General features: G+C 46.9%; 3 protein-coding genes and 1 long non-coding RNA gene across 10 annotated transcripts in view; 1 reads left to right on the forward strand and 3 right to left on the reverse strand.

Moving 5' to 3' along the window:
• Nucleotides 1-2,412, reverse strand: part of agr2 (anterior gradient 2) — a 3,658-nt gene extending 1,246 nt beyond the window's left edge. Inside the window, exons 1-6 of one of the 5 annotated variants that reach the window (XM_019868775.1) lie at nucleotides 2,232-2,412; nucleotides 1,306-1,445; nucleotides 1,143-1,206; nucleotides 1,006-1,058; nucleotides 823-899; nucleotides 379-442 (exon numbers count right to left, since the gene is read on the reverse strand). In XM_019868775.1, the coding sequence (XP_019724334.1) occupies nucleotides 379-442; nucleotides 823-899; nucleotides 1,006-1,058; nucleotides 1,143-1,206; nucleotides 1,306-1,417 (370 nt within the window). In that variant the 5' untranslated portion in view covers nucleotides 1,418-1,445; nucleotides 2,232-2,412. Of the gene's footprint in view, nucleotides 1-167; nucleotides 249-288; nucleotides 520-793; nucleotides 900-1,005; nucleotides 1,059-1,142; nucleotides 1,207-1,305; nucleotides 1,531-2,231 lie in introns of those variants that run through there. The other 4 variants (XM_019868774.1, XR_002168125.1, XM_019868773.1 and 1 more) reach the window with 4 other exon arrangements.
• Nucleotides 2,413-6,428: 4,016 nt separating this feature from the next.
• Nucleotides 6,429-8,400, reverse strand: LOC109515170 (uncharacterized). 3 transcript variants are annotated; one of them, XR_002168126.1, is made up of 6 exons: nucleotides 8,360-8,400; nucleotides 8,120-8,182; nucleotides 7,651-7,710; nucleotides 6,987-7,059; nucleotides 6,784-6,833; nucleotides 6,429-6,564 (listed from the first exon to the last, which is right to left on the reverse strand). It is a non-coding gene; the product is annotated as an uncharacterized LOC109515170 (long non-coding RNA). The 3 variants fall into 3 exon arrangements; XR_002168127.1 differs by lacking the exon at nucleotides 6,987-7,059; XR_002168128.1 differs by lacking the exons at nucleotides 6,429-6,564; nucleotides 6,784-6,833; nucleotides 6,987-7,059 and adding an exon at nucleotides 7,260-7,501.
• A 1,746-nt stretch (nucleotides 8,401-10,146) lies between these two features.
• chtopa (chromatin target of PRMT1a) lies at nucleotides 10,147-14,714 on the reverse strand. The gene is made up of 6 exons (XM_019868769.1): nucleotides 14,444-14,714; nucleotides 13,579-13,668; nucleotides 12,442-12,592; nucleotides 11,399-11,570; nucleotides 11,145-11,291; nucleotides 10,147-11,061 (listed from the first exon to the last, which is right to left on the reverse strand). The coding sequence occupies exons 1-6, from the start codon at nucleotides 14,455-14,457 to the stop codon at nucleotides 10,871-10,873; spliced, it is 765 nt and encodes a 254-aa protein (XP_019724328.1). The 5' UTR covers nucleotides 14,458-14,714; the 3' UTR covers nucleotides 10,147-10,870.
• On the forward strand, nucleotides 14,693-16,180 carry snapin (SNAP associated protein). The gene is made up of 4 exons (XM_019868777.1): nucleotides 14,693-14,916; nucleotides 15,082-15,128; nucleotides 15,276-15,394; nucleotides 15,821-16,180. Exons 1-4 carry the CDS (start codon nucleotides 14,717-14,719, stop codon nucleotides 15,926-15,928), a joined length of 474 nt encoding a protein of 157 aa, XP_019724336.1. The 5' UTR covers nucleotides 14,693-14,716; the 3' UTR covers nucleotides 15,929-16,180.
• The last annotated feature ends 283 nt before the right edge of the window (nucleotides 16,181-16,463 follow it).

Genomic DNA, 16,463 nt, shown 5'->3' on the forward strand with positions numbered 1-16,463 from the left:
AGAGAGAGGGAGAGGGAGAGAGAGAGAGCGCAAGTGTTATCGATCCGTTGTGACGTTAGCGTGACTAACGAAGTCTGCGTTTCAGAGCCAATCCGATGTTGCTCCGCCTTTTTAACTCAGTGCTCATTTTTGGGGCACTCGGGATTTTTTTTTTTTTTTTTTTTTTTTTTTTTCCACAACTGCACGATTGCCTCGCTCCATTTGCCAGCAATGTCGTCAACCGGATTTGACCCACAAAATTGGTTCCCAAGTTGTCATCCGCGCGAGGCGCCGAGTGGCTCGCGACCATTTGGAAAATATGGCCGCCTGAGCGGATGCAAAGCCGGCACATCTTCCGCCGAATGAAGACGTTAAGTCATCGGTGTGACAAAGTCTTACCGACAAAAAGGATTCTGGGAACATACTGGCCGTCCGGGGAGAGATGTTTGTCGGTGGTTTCATACTGCGGACAAAAACACAACAAGGTTCCACACTTGGTGAGCAGACTCGGGCGAGAACCGTCCGGTCATACGATGGCTCCTCGGAAGGATGAAAAGGGCGTCGTCCGTTTCCGAGTCCCGATCGTTGGTCCGCCAAGGCTTTCCAAAGTCCCCGCCGCCGAGGGTGCAATGGCGACCCTCGGCTAAAGCGTGAAAAGGAATCCTCGTGACTCACGCCGTTAATGAAGAAAAAAAAATGGCGTCGCAATCATCGGCATGAACACGTGGCGGCGGCGCATCCGAGCTGCCTCGACGGACCGCGAGCGGTCCGACCCACACGAGCGGCTCACCTTTGAACTTCCGCTGCTGAAAACGGAGACGTCTGTCAGAAAACGAGACCTACCATGAGGTTGAGCAGGACAAAGTCCTCATCGAGGACTTTCTGGAGCTCATCGTCCTCGGCAAACACTTTCTTCAGTGCTGCGGGAAGAACAAGCAAACGGTTCAAACGGTCTCTTCAAACCTGTTCCAACAGGACTCGTTCTAAATAGGTGGGGGGGGGGGGGGGCGGCGGCCTCACGCTGACCCTGGGAGTGCGGGCAGTCCTCCAGGTGGAAGAGAACCATCAAGGGCTTGTTCCTTGAAAGGTCAACGAGTCGCGGTTAGGCCGGGCTTTCGGCGGTGCCGCCGGCACGCCGAGCCAGAGCGACGTTGCCCGCTTACCTGGACCTGGCCCAGTAGAGCGCTTGCTCATACGTCTGAGCCCAGATCAGCTGATCGCCCCATCCTGGAGGGAAATGAGCAGTGGGGGGAAAAAAAAACGCTTTCACTCGTCTTTTTGGGTATGTGTGTGTGGAGGGGGGACGGGCCACGCATCCTCACCGACCTCTGGACAGAGTTTGAGGGATCCTCTTGCCCGTCTTTGGCATGTATTTGCCCAAGGTCAAGGCGGCGGCGGCGACCAGCACCAAGAGGAGGGACGGGGAGATTTTGATCATCTTTGCCAGGTAGACGTTGGAAAAACTGCTTTTTAGTCCAAGACAAAAGCGACACGGACAGCAGGGAAGCGGCCATTTCAGTTGAAAACACACAAACATTTTCTCCTCTGCGGCCAGCAACGGCCCCCCTCTCGTCATTCAAGCCGTCAGACCTTCCAACTTTGCCTCTTGTTCAAACTCCATTCGTGCGGCTTGACGTTACTCGTGTAGCATTTTGACTTCTTTGCAATGTTTTGCTGCTTGTAGCTTTTAACCTGTGAACATTACAACTGCGTTTCTGAAATGACATTTTTCTTGGTGTCATTTTTTTTTCCCTTCTCCTTTTCCAACGGTTTCGGTCGAACTGCGGACACAAGCACCCTGCGTAAAATGAAAAGAAAAACGCCCAAACAAAAACGGCGCGGCGGCATCTTCCTTTTGGTGTTGTCGAGCTCCGGCGGCCCGCGGGCTTGTTCCGTTCCGTTCAGGGCCACTGCCGCAGCCGAGCGTCGCTGACAGAAGAGTCGACGACCGGAATATTCCAGCGCCTCATCATATTACGCACGACCTTCTTCATTTTTTTTTTTTTTAAGCGTATACTCGGGCGGCGCGGTAGTCAACCGGTTAGCCCATTGGGTTCCGTCCCTGGCCTTCCCGCGTGGGGTTTGCAGGTTCTCCCCGTGCCGGTTTTCCCCGGTTTCCGCTCCCCCCCCCCCCCAATAGTCCACATAAATGTCCAAAGTTTGGTGAAAAAGAGGCCTTTGAAAAGACGACGCAGACAGAGGCAGAGGGCGAGCGCGGCGCCGCCTGTGGAGAAGGGCCCGAGCCCTCTTACCTGTTCCCGGTCGCTGGGGTGAGAACGGCTCGGGATGGCTGTTGCGGGACGGACTGCTTCTCGACTCTTGCCCGCCGCGCCTTTAAACCGCCGTGCGCCCAGCGTCCCGCCCTCGAGCCGCCTCCTCCGAGGGCCAAGGGCACTCCTCTTTGCACGACGTCTGGGCTTACCAGCTCAAGCCGCTGCTCGTGTGACTAGAGCCTTTCTGAGCGCAAGAGGATTGGGGGTTGTGGGGGGGCATGAGATGGAATTCTCATCTTGGACATTCCGGTCAGATGATTCGAGTGAACCCTAAGCAGTCCAGAACAGTCGTGAAGTCAAATCGCACGCTTCACTCGTCGATGGCGACGTCGATATGACATCCTCAGGGGCGAGATCCATTCGTTGACGCGTCGGGCTCTCACGATTCGGTTCCTTCCGAGCCTTCTCGGCATCGCGCGGCGTCTCGCGGCCGTGGCTTTGCGCAACTCGCCTTCCAACAATAGCCATCATACGAAAGACTGGAGCTGCCGATGCGAAGTCAAAAATATTTAGACGGACAAAGACGTATTTTGACGTCTTTAAACATGTTCAAACGTACGGCTAAATGCGACAGATAGCATTTGGGGGGATGCCGCAGGTACCGTCTTTTTTTCCAAACCCTTTTTGGCCTACAATGTACCAATATGTTCAAAAGTGAAGTCGGTCAGCATTGTTGATTGGGATGTTTTTGTTTCCATTTTGCCTCCATGTCGGCAGCTCCACTCTTCCGTGCTAAAACATTGACATGAGTGCAAAATAGGAAGGCGCGTCTTGACCTGCTATACAGTCCGCTCTCACTTTGCCGAGGTGGCGGTGCCAGTCTCATTTCCTGTTGCGCTGCCTCTCTGTGTCCCTGCGGCGATCTGCTGTATCTTCGCCGTTCATCAACAAAAACACAGCCTTTGCGAATTGAAAATTGCATTCTCCTACACCGCAACGTGGATTTGAATTCAACCAACTGTTCGGCCCGATTCTTGATTCTTTAAAAAAATCCCCCGCATCCGCGCTCACCGTTGTGAAAAATGAAAGAGTGACTCCGAAATCATCAGTCACATTATTATGTCGAGCTTGTGGTTCTCGAGTCATACGCGTGGAAATTGTGGGAAGTACAAATCGTGTATTTGACCTCAATGGCTTCGATAGTGAGACCATCACCTTTGACCCCCCCCACCCCTCCAAAAAAAAAAAAAAAAAAAAAATCATTTGCCAATTATCTTCTCATGAGTCTCACAACTCTGGACGTGCAACTTGAAAAGAACTTAGGTGCTGAGGTGTCTTGGAGCCTCTCTTTGTGCACTTATCATCTGTCTTGCCATCCAATGTGTGTTGGCACAGGAACAGACAGTGTCAATATTTGAAGTAGAGGGCAGGCTTCAAGACCACTCCTATTGGCCTTTCGTATTCACCAGCTGCACTCAACCCTGCCCTGAAAACACGGATCTGATCACGACATAGGCGCACGCGCGCGCGCACACACAGACACGGAGCGCTTCTTGATTGGTGCGCTTGAATAGGATGCAAGTTACCTGGGTACACAGAAGCGTAACTGAAATCTGAAGTCACTGAAGATAAAGATGGGAGTCACTCGCACACAGTAAATCATCACTAAGAAATGTTGCAAATTTGTTCACTAGCATTTGGAAAAAAAAACATGTTTTCTAGTGGTCCGTAAATATAGATTTCAAGTTATTCTACAATAAATGAAGCTTCACAACACCGAAGCTACCCGCCAGAGAAATGCAACAAGATGCAGCAAAATCAAAAGTTTAGCTCAACTATGGTGGTATGTTGGGGTTTTTTTTTTGGAACATTCAATTGACTCAGGATTCGATCCTGTCATGACCAACGCGGAGCACAAGCGCTTCTATTGAAAATATGATGAGATTTCACCCCAAGTCGAATTTCCAGGTACATAGACCTCTTGACCATCTTGGTACATGCTTCCATGAGGCTGCGATTAAAAAAAAAAAGTTCAATGTCACATGTGTGCGAGCGGTACATGATTGGACCAATGTCAGAAGTGGATGTTTTTCCCTCTCGTTAGACTTTTACTTCTCTGTCTTACAAAAATGAGTTTCAAGACTGCAAATTTTCATGGTTTTGACAACTTTTATTGTGAATAAAAACGAAACAGCAATTTGTCATTGTAACATGATTGTACAACTTTTGCTCTTGATTACATTTTTATGTCGTACTGTGAAATGTAGAACTAGATGTAGAAAATACAAGCTGTAAGTAACTAAAATTCAAATTTAGGTCACGGTGCTGACGGAAATGACGTCCGCTCAAGCTTTTATTTTGGCACTTCCGTATACGGTACAGTGCAGATGTGTGATCAAAGCAAATTTTGGTGCTGTCTGGTGGCGAACTAATAGACTGCAACGACCTCAACTCGAAGCGCGTGCATTTTGGAGCATATGCATATATGTGTATATATATATATATATATATATGCAATTTTAATTTTTCCAGAATTTTCAGGAAAGTCCACTTTCATCTCTGTTTAAAGTACTTGTCATTTTTTCCTGAACTATAATTCAGACAAGAAATGAAGATTAGAAGTGTATAGCATCGTGTTTTATTTAAAATTCAAGATGGGCACCAGCATTCGCCATCAACTTTTCAATCCGCCTTGGAACCGCATCCACTTATTTATTTCACAAGGAACGCTGGTGGAATGGAAGACATACTTTGATTTCTTGTTGGCCCTTCAAGTTCCTCCAAAGTTGTTGGTTTGCTAGAGATGTCGTGCTCCTTGAGCAAACCCCAAAGAAAAAAGTTGCTGGGCTTTGACTCAGGACTTGTGGTTGTCCCCGATGACCCATCCATTCCGTTACGGCCATACTTTAGGCGAATTCTTCATTTTTTCAGAGTTGATAAGTAAGGGGGAAGGAAGAGTTCGTCCCCCTTACTTGTGGCAGTTGCGACGGTTCATAAACCAACCGCTTCAGCAAGGATGTTTTTAAAGAGATCAAACCAAACCTCATACCAATCCATCACCTCCCCAAATGCCATATGATGGTAGTCTTCAGAATAGAGTATTTCAAAATACTAAATAAACTAATAACAATATTAATTCAAAAATAATAAATCTAAAAAGAAAACTAGGACAGAACTTGAATTCCCATACAGCACCGCCTTTTTTTTTTTCGGGGACACATATGCATACATGGCAATTTTCCGCGGATCCGCGGAAATCCGCCGTTTTATTTCTTAAATTGATCATTTTTGTGAATCGTCTAAATCCGTTGAGAAAATTTTAGGGGCGGTCAGGTACCTTATCGTCGAGTTTTCACGAGCTCTCCCGAACAGTCTCTCCGTTTTCCGTTTGTAAACAGCCCTGCGATTGGACGTGTATGAAAGCTTTTGGCAAGCAATCTGAATCTAATTTACAGTATTAGCCAAGCGTGCAAAAACACAAAGCACTAAATTAGGGCATATCTTGAAGAACCACAGATTTCAAGGGCAGCTGATCCACTGAGCTGGTGGAAATACCGAGCTTCCGTCTACCCCCGTTTGATCAAAGTAATGGAGAGTAGATTGTGCATTGTAGCAACATGTGTCCGGTTAGAGAGTGTGTTCTCAAAGACTGGACAAATTGAAGTATTCCAAGTTGAAGTATTTAGTTTTGTTGACTGCAAATTTCAAATAAAGCAAGGAGTAGCTTATGTTTGTTTTGTTCACTGCTGCTGTTGCAGTTAATACTCACTATTTTTGTTATGATGGAGCATATTTGATTGTTGTTGAAGTTTAATTTTGTTGCTTGTTTATTGTTTGGAGCCTTTTTAATGTTCAATAAAATAAGTAAAGTGATTTCTTTGCTTGATAATTGTTGCTATTTGCAGTCAGTAGAGTGCATGATTTAGTTCACCAAGTCATTTATCAAAATGTATGCTAAGTTAAAAGAGCCATTTGAGAGCCAAAAATCCCATCACTACTATGCTGTGTCCATGCAAAAATGCTTACATCTATTCAAGCAGTCTCTTGATTCTTGCCATTTAGCGCAGTGGTCCCAAACCTTTTCAATGTACGTGCTGCTCGTGGGGAGGCAACCATTTATAGATACATATATGTGTGTGTGAGCGAGAGCTTTGAAACGAAGTCACTGTGGATGTGCACTGTCACTTGCTGGACATACAACTGTACTACGAGATGTATAGAGTCAAAAAACTACGTACTTTTCAAACACTTTTTCTTCCGAACAAGAAGGCCACTTCACAGCCTAGGAAAAATTTCAAAGTGTTTTATTGACAAGGCAAGAGATGACTAAAAAAATGTTCATCAGCTCGCTCTTCCCTTTCATCATGGTTTGCTGTCGGGGCAAAAAAATAAAAGGAATCAGAACAATGCATCAAGAGACAGACCGGCAGAAGTGTTCCCAACAAGTCTTCTGAGCAGACTGCCGCAGAAGCTCACTGGAATGGTTTTTATTTCTGGTCAGGTCCACAGCAAGTCAGGAACAAAATTACCTGAAAGCCTTGGTATATGACCAATACATGAAATCAAAAAGTGGTAACGGGTTATTACTTACATATGTTTTTTGAATGTTCAATGTGCTTGCGAAGAAGAAACTCTTTTCATCTGTGAGATGAAAAGCAGGGGTTTGTATTCGGGCAAAATGTCAAGCGTATTCAATTGAAAAGATTGCGGATGGATTGTTTCATTCATTCCAGGACTCCAAACACAGGTAAGCGAGGAGCCCAACGATGACAGATGACTTGCTCTTGCACGTACTTTTTAACATGCCTGCCGATGAAGCAGCAGCAGGATGCAGACACCAAACAGTGCAGACCCAAAAGAAGTCGAGCTGTGCGGTTAAAAAGCGACCGTTGATATCACTTGAGGAATTTCAAGCAGTTAAAATGTGTCATCTTGAGGGCCGTTTCTTTTTAAACAAAAATATTTTTTTGGGGGGGGGGTCCAATATAGTAAGCCAATTGCCAAGCCCCAGTCGGAACGGTACATAGGACAAACAAACGGTGGTACAAGTTCAGGAGTTGTCTTTTCAGAGACCTTGAGGAGGCAAGCACGCAACACGCTTGATCTTATTCACATCAAAGTTAACTTTGCCGTGTGCGTGGCTGATAAATGTCAATGTCTGCGCTGAGAGACCGCCTGTTGCGTGGGAGCTCCGCTGACATGAATTTGGGGTATAAATCTGAATGTGGCCATTTGTGGTGTCGTCCGATTTCATGCCTGACAAAGTTGGACAAAACCATCATTGCGAGTCATGACGTCGAAGCATGAGCCTGTAATTGTCATGGAGAAAAACGCTCTCATATTCATGCTTCATTTATCTTAGTATCTTATCCTCGCTCTAATATTGTTAAAAAAGATTAAGTGTATGCTTTTTAAAACATTTCAGAAAACTTTAGAGCTGGAGAAAAAAAAAAAACACCTTGGCTGGCAATCATCTGCTGGAAGGTTACGGGTGGGCTCAGCTTGGCCTCGGCGCTACCTGAAGGAAGAATGTCAAAAATCCATTGAGACCATTTGAACACGAGACTGCGCTTTTTTTTTTATGACACGTCAGTCACCATGTCTAACAAAAAAAAAAAAAAAAAAAACTATTCCATGACAAAAGGTTGTGTCAACCCTCATACCAGGACTCCACCCCACACGCAGCGAGGAGACCAACGATGCCACGTGCTGACTTTGTTCTCGCACCGAGTTTTGAACAAGCGTGCTGATGGAGCAGCAGGCCGCAGATACCAACGGTGCTGTTCGTCTACACACATTCTCGGTGGCCTTCAACAAGCGTGACCACAATGGCTACGGATGAGATGGGACTGGATCTTGCTGCTATTGTAAGTACTCCGGTCACCCATCTTCATCGGGTTGAAATGAGTTGTGCTTTCTATATTTACATCAAGTCGTGCATTGCGTCCCAGGCGAAAGTCAGCGAGGCCGAGCTTCAGAGTAGACGACTCCTGTAAGAGGCAGCGGACTATCGTCAACTTTCACCGCCAAGCTTACTCCGCGGTTAAAAAGTCGCGCCGTGTCGATCAGAAAGGCAATCGTCACTCACTATTCAGAGCAGTTGAACATATTTAGCCAATCATCATGTAAACTGTCGCTAGTGGACAAAATACAAGCGGGCAACTCACCTAGCTGGAACAACGGCGGGGGTGGAGGATGAGGGGGAAACAAAAAAGTACATTTAGATACAAAGACACCAGGAGAACTGTCAATGACGAAATGTCTCGCAAGTGTTCTTTCTCATTAGTAACACTACAGCAGAGGGTCGACCGCAGTGGGTTGCAAGAGAATTAGTTGGTCTTTGCACCGCAAGAAGCTCCATGGCCCACCGCACAGGACCAAAGCGCTTGCTGTGCCAAAAAGCTCATTCGCTTTATTGTAAACAGTCAACTAACGGGGGACACTAGAGAAAAGACATTGAGCAGTACTAACCTCATATTTTTCAGGCTCTCGAGCCAGCCGCGAAAGCGATGTCACCCCACCCTGCAAGGAAATGCCACATTCGGGTTGGGATTCACAGAGAGTGCCCTTTCAGGAAAGAGTTTTCACACAAAACGTCGAGGAATAACTTTAGCATCAGGTGACAAATCGGCAGCCAAACGACATAGAATAGTCATGTATCAAGCCTCATTGACACCGTGCAGCAACCAATAGTGCGGAGGTGAAAGCAAAACCTGAAGTCCTGTGGCCACGGCTGTCACGGGAAGAGGCCGCTCAGGAAGGCCACCCCCCAAACTTTGAACAGCGCGCGGCAGCGGAGCTGGCCCGAGACTAACGCTACTTGAGTATTAAACTTACACATTTTAAAAGGAGCTCTCTTTAAACATCTGTAGTAACTATTTGAGCCGTAACAGCCGCTGCGTTGGGAAAGCAACGCGAGTCTACTTAAACCATTCAATACGGTCATGTTCATTACAGTATTCCAACATCCATCGTCTCGGTCACTCGGTTAGCTAGCATGCAAAGAATCACGTGGCCAAAGAGGCCGTTTCGCTCTGCTATTTCGGCAGACTCACGCCCCAAAAAAACAAAATCAAATTGCTTTAAGGTGACAGAGGTCAGATGATTGTTTGAAAATACATCTACTCAAGATCAACAGCTTTCGAGAAACCCCTTAAAGTCTACCCGCCTGGAATCGAACATTGTTGTCGTACAACGCGCGGTAATTAAAAGAAACAAAAAGGCGCGCATCGGATAAAAATAGTCAAGTTTAAGTCTACCCGCCTGGAATCGAACATTGCTGTCGTACAACGCGCGGTAATTAAAAGAAACAAACAAAAAGGCGCGCATCGGATAAAAATAGTCAAGTATTCAACGTGTGAAATTTGCCATCATAAAACAAATGACTCAAGTAAGTGCGCGAGTACCTCATCCTCGGGAAACTTGCTCGGTCGCGACTTGGGGGTCGAAAGGAGCGTCGACGACGCTGCAAAACTCTTTATATGTGCGTCGCGACAATTGCAAGTACTTTACGATAAATACCCGATTGGCCAGTTGTTCCTTTTGTGTCTGGAGATTCCGAAAAGAGGGCACATTGTTCTTTCTCCTTACTTTTAAATGTATTTAGATTTTGTTTTTTTCCAGTGTTTTGATTTGACGTTGCATTGATGTGGAACTGCACAAAAGGTCGTGCGAAATTGACACGGAAGATTCCCATTTGCTGAAACCAATGAGTGCGTGCCACTAAACGTCAGTATTTCGTACCGTATTCACCCAAACCTTTCAGTTGGCACAATCTGTGTCTCAAACTCAGCTGCTCAAAGTTCTCTTTGCCAAACCAAGCGCAGTTTTGTTTCTACTGCTCCAATGCACCGTAGACAAGCATTCAAGTGCACATTATGCGTTGATGTTCCTCTCAAGTTCAAAAACTTGGTTAATTTTGCAGCACCCAGTGCGTTATTGAACAGCCACCAAACCTTTCACAAATATGTTCAATTCAGAGAGCGCCTTTTCGCACCAAGCAACCGATTTTAGAGCGTATCGTGAGTACACCAGAGCGTAGAGACACTTGCAAAATAATTCCAAGTCTTGCCTTGTTTTCGCCACTTAGATTGACCAACTGTGAAATTTGCAGTCTCTTGCTAGAAATCATAGATGATGGCTGTTGGGTCGGGATGCTTAAAGGCAAAAAGGTCTCAAACACAGAAAACACACACGGCATTGGCTGGGAAGGGGGGAAGGCTTTGTTTACACATTCTTTTGACATAAGTTATGAACCAGTGCCAAATGCTTGAAGACCAAATTCTGGCTGCACAGAAATATAACATTTGCAATTGGCAGAAACAAAGTCAGAAGGCGACTCAAACATCATTACAAAATGGGTGACGCGAGAATCTGAACAGGGTATGAAAGGACATGGTACAGTAAAAATAAAACAACCGAGCTCTTGCAGATTTCGAAAAGTCCTTTCATACTGTGATGGAGAATTAAAATGGGCTTCATCAGCGCCAATTATAGAAATGACTTGTGGATGAAAGCACATTCAGTGTGACGAATTTTCTGCTTGTCCAAAGTGCCCTGCCCTGGACTGTCGATGCTCTCATCAAAACGATTCACCCCATTTTCTGAGAACGAGTAGACACTATGCAGCACGTGCGAAAGGCGCTGTGCAGTTCTCGCGGTCCCTCAAGTCCCAAGTGTCACTCCATGCTCTCCGGGTTTGCCTGGGCCATGTAGGCATCCAGTTCCGCATCGAGGTGACCTTTGGTCTTTGACATGTAAGCGTCCAGCTGGTTGTCCAGTTGCTCGCGGGTCACCGACGGTCGGCCAACACCTCTGCCACGGCCACGTCTGCCGGCAAAACCGCCGCGCCCACGCAGACCGCCGCGCCCTGCCCATCAATGCGCACAAAGCAACGGGTGAGCGGAAAGACAACATTTCGGAGAATTAACTCGGCGCGTGCGGCAAGAGCACCTCTGGACACTCCTCCACGGGGGGCTCCTCTCCCCATAGCGCCGCCGCGGCCAGGAATTCCCGCCCGCTGGCGCCCACCTCTACGAAATGCCATACGGCCAGCGGAGCCGCGGCCTCGCACGGGGAACCCAGGAGCCATTCGCTTTCCTACGTGGTTTCAAAAACAAAACAAACAAACAAAAAAAAAAACGGTACTTGCATTCAGCGGGAGGGTTGGGGGGGATTTGAATGTATGTGACAAAGTGGTTAGGCACCTCTCAGCGAAAGAGCACCTCTCATCATTCCTCCTCTGCCCCTTCCACGAAGTCCTCTGGTCATCCCGCGCAATCCTGCTCTGCCAACGATGGCACCGCCGCGCATCCCCATGCCAATCGGGCGACCCAACCTGGCTTGGATGTTGCTCTTCCCCAGTCGTTGCTTCAGGCTCTGACAAATGATTCCAAACGGGGTTTCAACACTTTCAAACAGGACGGAATCTTCCAGAGGACTGGCCCAAACTCCGCATTTGTGGTCTTGGCACATCGCGCGTGACCAATGACATCAGGCTGTGGCTGGAACACTCATGTTCGTTCGCCAACAGACTCACGACTTAGGTCAGTGGTCGCTATCGGCAGTAACCGCATTTGCCTCTCTTACTCTTGTGCTTCTTTCACAGACTTTTGTGGAGCACACCTGGAGGTGGCAGAAACAACTGGCTTTTTAAGACAGACGGACGGCCGGACAGACAGACAGACCTTGTCGGGTAATGAAAACAGTAAGTTGGGGCTCGTCATTTGGCCCAAAATCCACCATGCGTTTTCCATTCCTGGACCCGGGTTGAACGAGGAAATGTCGGGTTCTGACCTCTGAGGAAATGCCAACATTTCGGCCTGCGCTTGCGCGCACATGCCTTTGTGAGCCGCTTAAAAAGGGGCGTGGCCAGATTTGGATAAAACATTGGAACACCTTTGGGAAGAAGCAAGGCCAAGCGATATTTCTCCTCTAATTGGCATGCAATTGCGCAGAAGAGATTCACGACAACCTTTGAAAAAGTCAGCTTCTTTTCAGATCAGACCGTCATATTCCCCAGCCCTTAATCGGGACGGTCTTTGAACTTCTCAACTTCAAGCATTTCCGCTCCATCAGTAGCTCAGAATTGTTCGCCACCGTGTAGCCAGGAAGACCTTCTGTGTGACATTTGCTATGCAATAGCACGTAGACTACTCGCTAAAAGACGATCCTTTCGCCTGATGACAACCCCGTTTGTTTATGAACAGCCCATGCGATGAGAAAGTCCAACGAGGCCGGGGGGGCGTACCTGTTTGTGACTCAGAGCAGCTTGCACCGAGGGGCGATTCTCCATCTGCTGGGCCAGCCGGCGATTGCGTGAACTGGCCATATGCTGCTGTTGCATGGTGGCTCGAATGCTAACCGCTGTGGGCTGCTTGTTCTTCAGCATGTTAGTGAAGCTTTAGGAGGTGGGAGGGAGAAGAGGCAGTAAAAGACGAGGACAGGGGACACAGAGGAGGAGGAAGCAGGTTTCCACATCAAGTCATTTTTCAAGTCATGGATGCGGCCACACTTGTTGGCGTGGCTCTTTAGTCATTTACGTTCCACTTGCTGGCACTCATTTCTCTCTCTCTCTCGGAAATAGCATCACTTTTTACTTTTCCAAACCGAGCACAAGCAGCACAGCAGAACAAGACGGAGAGAGTGAGAGAAATCGTTGATTTTAAGATCGGAAGAAAAGAAAAAGGACAAGAGAAAAGTGAGTACAATTGCCACTTACTGGCCTCAAGCTTACCGGCTCACCCCGCGGGAGCAGAGGCCACGGACTATGTTGGCAACTCGGCCTCTTACAGCAAGGACCGTGACAAGGATGACACGCGGCAGAGTAGGCTGCCGCGTCACGTCCAGGCTCGGACCGAGTACCTGAACTTGTATGGAGAAAGAGTAAAGAGTAACAGAGAAGAAAGACGAAAGGTGCTTAACTTCAGCTGGTTTGAGAGAGAATGAGAGAACCTTTTTTTTTTCGGGGGGGTTGCAATATCTCCACTCCCCTCTATTGTGTATACTTCATGTATACTGTGGCGTGTTACATAACAGGGAGTGGGAGTGCCATGGAATTTTCAGGACAGCAGTCTGGTCCATCATGGGCCCAGTAAGTATTATCGCCTCATCTCCCTTTGTGCACTGCTCATACATAGCGTTCGGGCTGGGCAACCAAGCTTCTGTAGTGCCTCGCAGCGCTCTTATTCATCTTATGCACCCACAAATAATCACAAGTCCAACAAAGCCAAGTGAGCAGTGCACACGCAAGGATACTTCAAAACCATATCCATTTTAGGCCGGGTCCCTGACAGTATCCTTCTTCAGAGAGCACAAGGACCTTCAAACCCCAAGGATGGCCCTTGATTCTGGTGTTAAACTGCAGACAGGGTGAATGACGTCTCACCGCTCGTTCAGGGACACTTTGGTGGTGCTCTTCAGGACCACTTTTTGAGAGGATGCGGCACTCATTCTGATTGATTTCTGTTGCAGGCTCCTGGAAATAAGAAACATAGTAACTACAAACAATGCCGACAATATATACTTTCACAGTTAATGACAAGACAGTAGCTTTTTCTAAGAGTACCGCAAACTGTGAGCACAAAACCGAGAACCCAACCGTGTGTGTGTGTATATATGTATATATATATATATATATATATATATATACTGAGCTGTCAGTTTAGCGCGTTTTTATTGGCATTACAAACGCTCCCCAACTTACGAATGAGATACGTTCCGAACAATCGTTCGTAAGTTGCTCCAGTGCTATATTTTGTATGGAATGTGTGTTTAAGGCTTATATAAGTAAGTCAATCAAGCACTTATGATGCATCCCATTTAATGTTCCAAGGTGAAATAAATGGGTTTCAACTGGTGAGGAGTAACCTCTGCCGCTTGGTGGGGAACGCGACCAATTGGATACTGAATGGTGGCCCACGGATAACCCTAAACAATAATAATACATCATTCATTCGAAGCTGAAAACCTGGTAAATGTGCGTGGATCGATGGTGGTGCTCCCAAAAGTCTCGTGAAAGAATCAACACCACCTGTTTTGGTCACTCGATCGTTTGCCCACTTTCTTACACGGCCCCCAAAACACATTGGCCTTGCTCGTCCGTCATTGATTTGATTTTATAAAGCGAAACACTCAATTCTCCACTGAGCAAAATAAGAGGTCATCTTCGACAACATTATTATGTAGCAAGCAAGCCGCCTAACTTCATTCAAACCGAACTCGTTTAAATAACGATGAAACCCTTGACTCACAATGAACGTTGCATCGGTCGAAAAGAGCCAGCTAGCTAAACTTAGCTTCAAGAGCTAGCTTGTTCCAACACCACCAGGCCGAGGGGGTGTTGTTAATTGGCCCTTTTGGTTCAAGAAAAATACTTCACCACCAAAGTAAGCTCCCCGAAAAAAAAGAAGTAAACGACGACTACTACTGGTCTCCCGAATCACTTTGGAACGACAAGACAATCGTTAAGAAGCGACTCTGACGAAACGACTTCTTAAAATGGTGCTGCCCATGTAGCCGACGAGATGGCTGGAAGAAAATGGAGACGCTCGCTTTCTGACGTCACGACGCGCAGTTTCCGGCGCCGCTCCGTGTGGTCCTCCAGGAAAATGGCTTCCGGGCTCGTAGTTGACAGCTCCTCCGCTAAAGATGTCATTGCGGAGGGCATGCTCGATCTTTTGAAACCAGCCATCCAACAATTGGACCTGCACGTTCACTCTGTCAGGTGAATACATGCGCATCATAATCAGCATTTGGAATCGACTGTGTTTTCATCGTCACCTAGCATCACATCGCTGCTAGCTTCGGTCTCGTCACTCACGCGTGGCTCTCCGGGAAAATTCAACGTTTGACCTTATGAAATTGTTCTCCTTTTGTATGTCATCTACAGAGAGAGCCAAGTCGAACTTAGGGAGCACATAGACAACCTTGCCTCAGGTAAATAGATTTCTTTTGGGCAGGCTGAATGACACGCCCGCGATTCCCACAGACACACGAGCAACAACACCTCAGCACGTCTGCGAGGAGTGTAATTCCCTATATTTGACCTCGGACGGGTGTTGTTTGTCTTTCCTTTCTGTACAGAATTATGCAGGATAAACGAACATCAAAAGGTGGCTCTTGATCTGGACCCATATGTAAAGAAACTTCTTAATGCTAGGCGAAGAGTCGTGCTCGTAAACAACATCCTGCAGAATGCTCAGGTTAGTGTTGTGTGTCTCTTAACGCAGACATATTAGGCGAGATTTACTCTTTATTGCTCGTGTGCAAATAGTTCACCAAGTGAGGTCAAGCCAATCTTCGGCCAACTGCCAATTTATGAAAATGGGTCTTTCTTCTGAATTCCTGCTCCACTGTTGTCATTGCCCTCAAACCAAGTGTCTCGCCGCTATGATTTGGCAGTTAGGCTGGGCAAGATTTCCTCACTTTCAAGCAGCTTACACTAGCCGAATCACTACATCAGTGCCAAATGTAAACGGAGCTGCAGAGAGTTTATTATATACTGTATATATATTTTAGATGCAGGATGAAGCCTAACTGTGTTAACTTCTGATCAGCGGTCGAGAAAAGATGTCGTTAAAAAAAACAAAAAATAAAAAAACACAAGCATGATGTTGTTCTGTCTTCAGGAGCGTCTAAGAAGACTGAACCATAATGTAGCCAAAGAGACAGCGCGAAGAAAGACCATGTTGGAGGCCTCAGGAGTGTTGGCCTCTCGACCTCCCAGTAAACCCTGACATTCCATGATCTCTGCACAACAAAAAGAGGTTGGGCCAATCTACAGGGGTACTTTTGACCTTGAGGAAGGCAACTCTTCCATTGACATGAATCGTGCCCTCCGGTTGTAGGTTGTTGTCGCGCATGGCATTGTCTGATTCATTTGGTCTCCTGAGGCAACGTTTCCACTCGTCCTTAACCCCTTGTCCAGAATGATGTCTGCCATCTTTGACAGTGCCAGAGTATTTGTGGTTCGCCCCCCCATGCACACCACACCACACCACACCAGTGGTTTTGAAATAAAACGCTCGCCTTTAGTTCAAGACGTTAACTTGACCCATTTATGTTTTTTGTGTTAGCCACTCAATGTTCGGCCAGCCACTTTATTGGTCACGCTGGGATTTACTGATAATAGCAAGTGAGGACTTTTTCAAGGCAAATACTTGGACGGTTTGCCTTGCAGTTGATCGCAAATGTTTTCTTGAATGGTAAATGGTATATTCTCTTGTCACACCTCTTGAATTGAAGAATTGACGGCATCATTTTTTTTTTTGT

This window comes from Hippocampus comes, unplaced genomic scaffold (assembly GCF_001891065.2).
Source record: "Hippocampus comes isolate QL1 unplaced genomic scaffold, H_comes_QL1_v1.1 scaffold225, whole genome shotgun sequence".
NCBI lineage: Eukaryota > Metazoa > Chordata > Actinopteri > Syngnathiformes > Syngnathidae > Hippocampus > Hippocampus comes.

What these genes read in the sequence shown, in the direction of transcription:
- chtopa (XM_019868769.1), bottom strand. An exon ending in AGGTGCTCTTTCGCTGAGAG is followed by an intron (nt 11,292 to 11,398) that starts GTGCCTAACCAC and finishes GAAACCACGTAG; the next exon opens with GAAAGCGAATGGCTCCTGGG. An exon ending in CCGTGGAGGAGTGTCCAGAG is followed by an intron (nt 11,062 to 11,144) that starts GTGCTCTTGCCG and finishes ATTGATGGGCAG; the next exon opens with GGCGCGGCGGTCTGCGTGGG.
- snapin (XM_019868777.1), top strand. Translation starts at nt 14,717, where the DNA reads ATGGCTGGAAGAAAATGGAGACGCTCGCTTTCTGACGTCACGACGCGC. An exon ending in CATAGACAACCTTGCCTCAG is followed by an intron (nt 15,129 to 15,275) that starts GTAAATAGATTT and finishes CTTTCTGTACAG; the next exon opens with AATTATGCAGGATAAACGAA. An exon ending in ACATCCTGCAGAATGCTCAG is followed by an intron (nt 15,395 to 15,820) that starts GTTAGTGTTGTG and finishes TTCTGTCTTCAG; the next exon opens with GAGCGTCTAAGAAGACTGAA.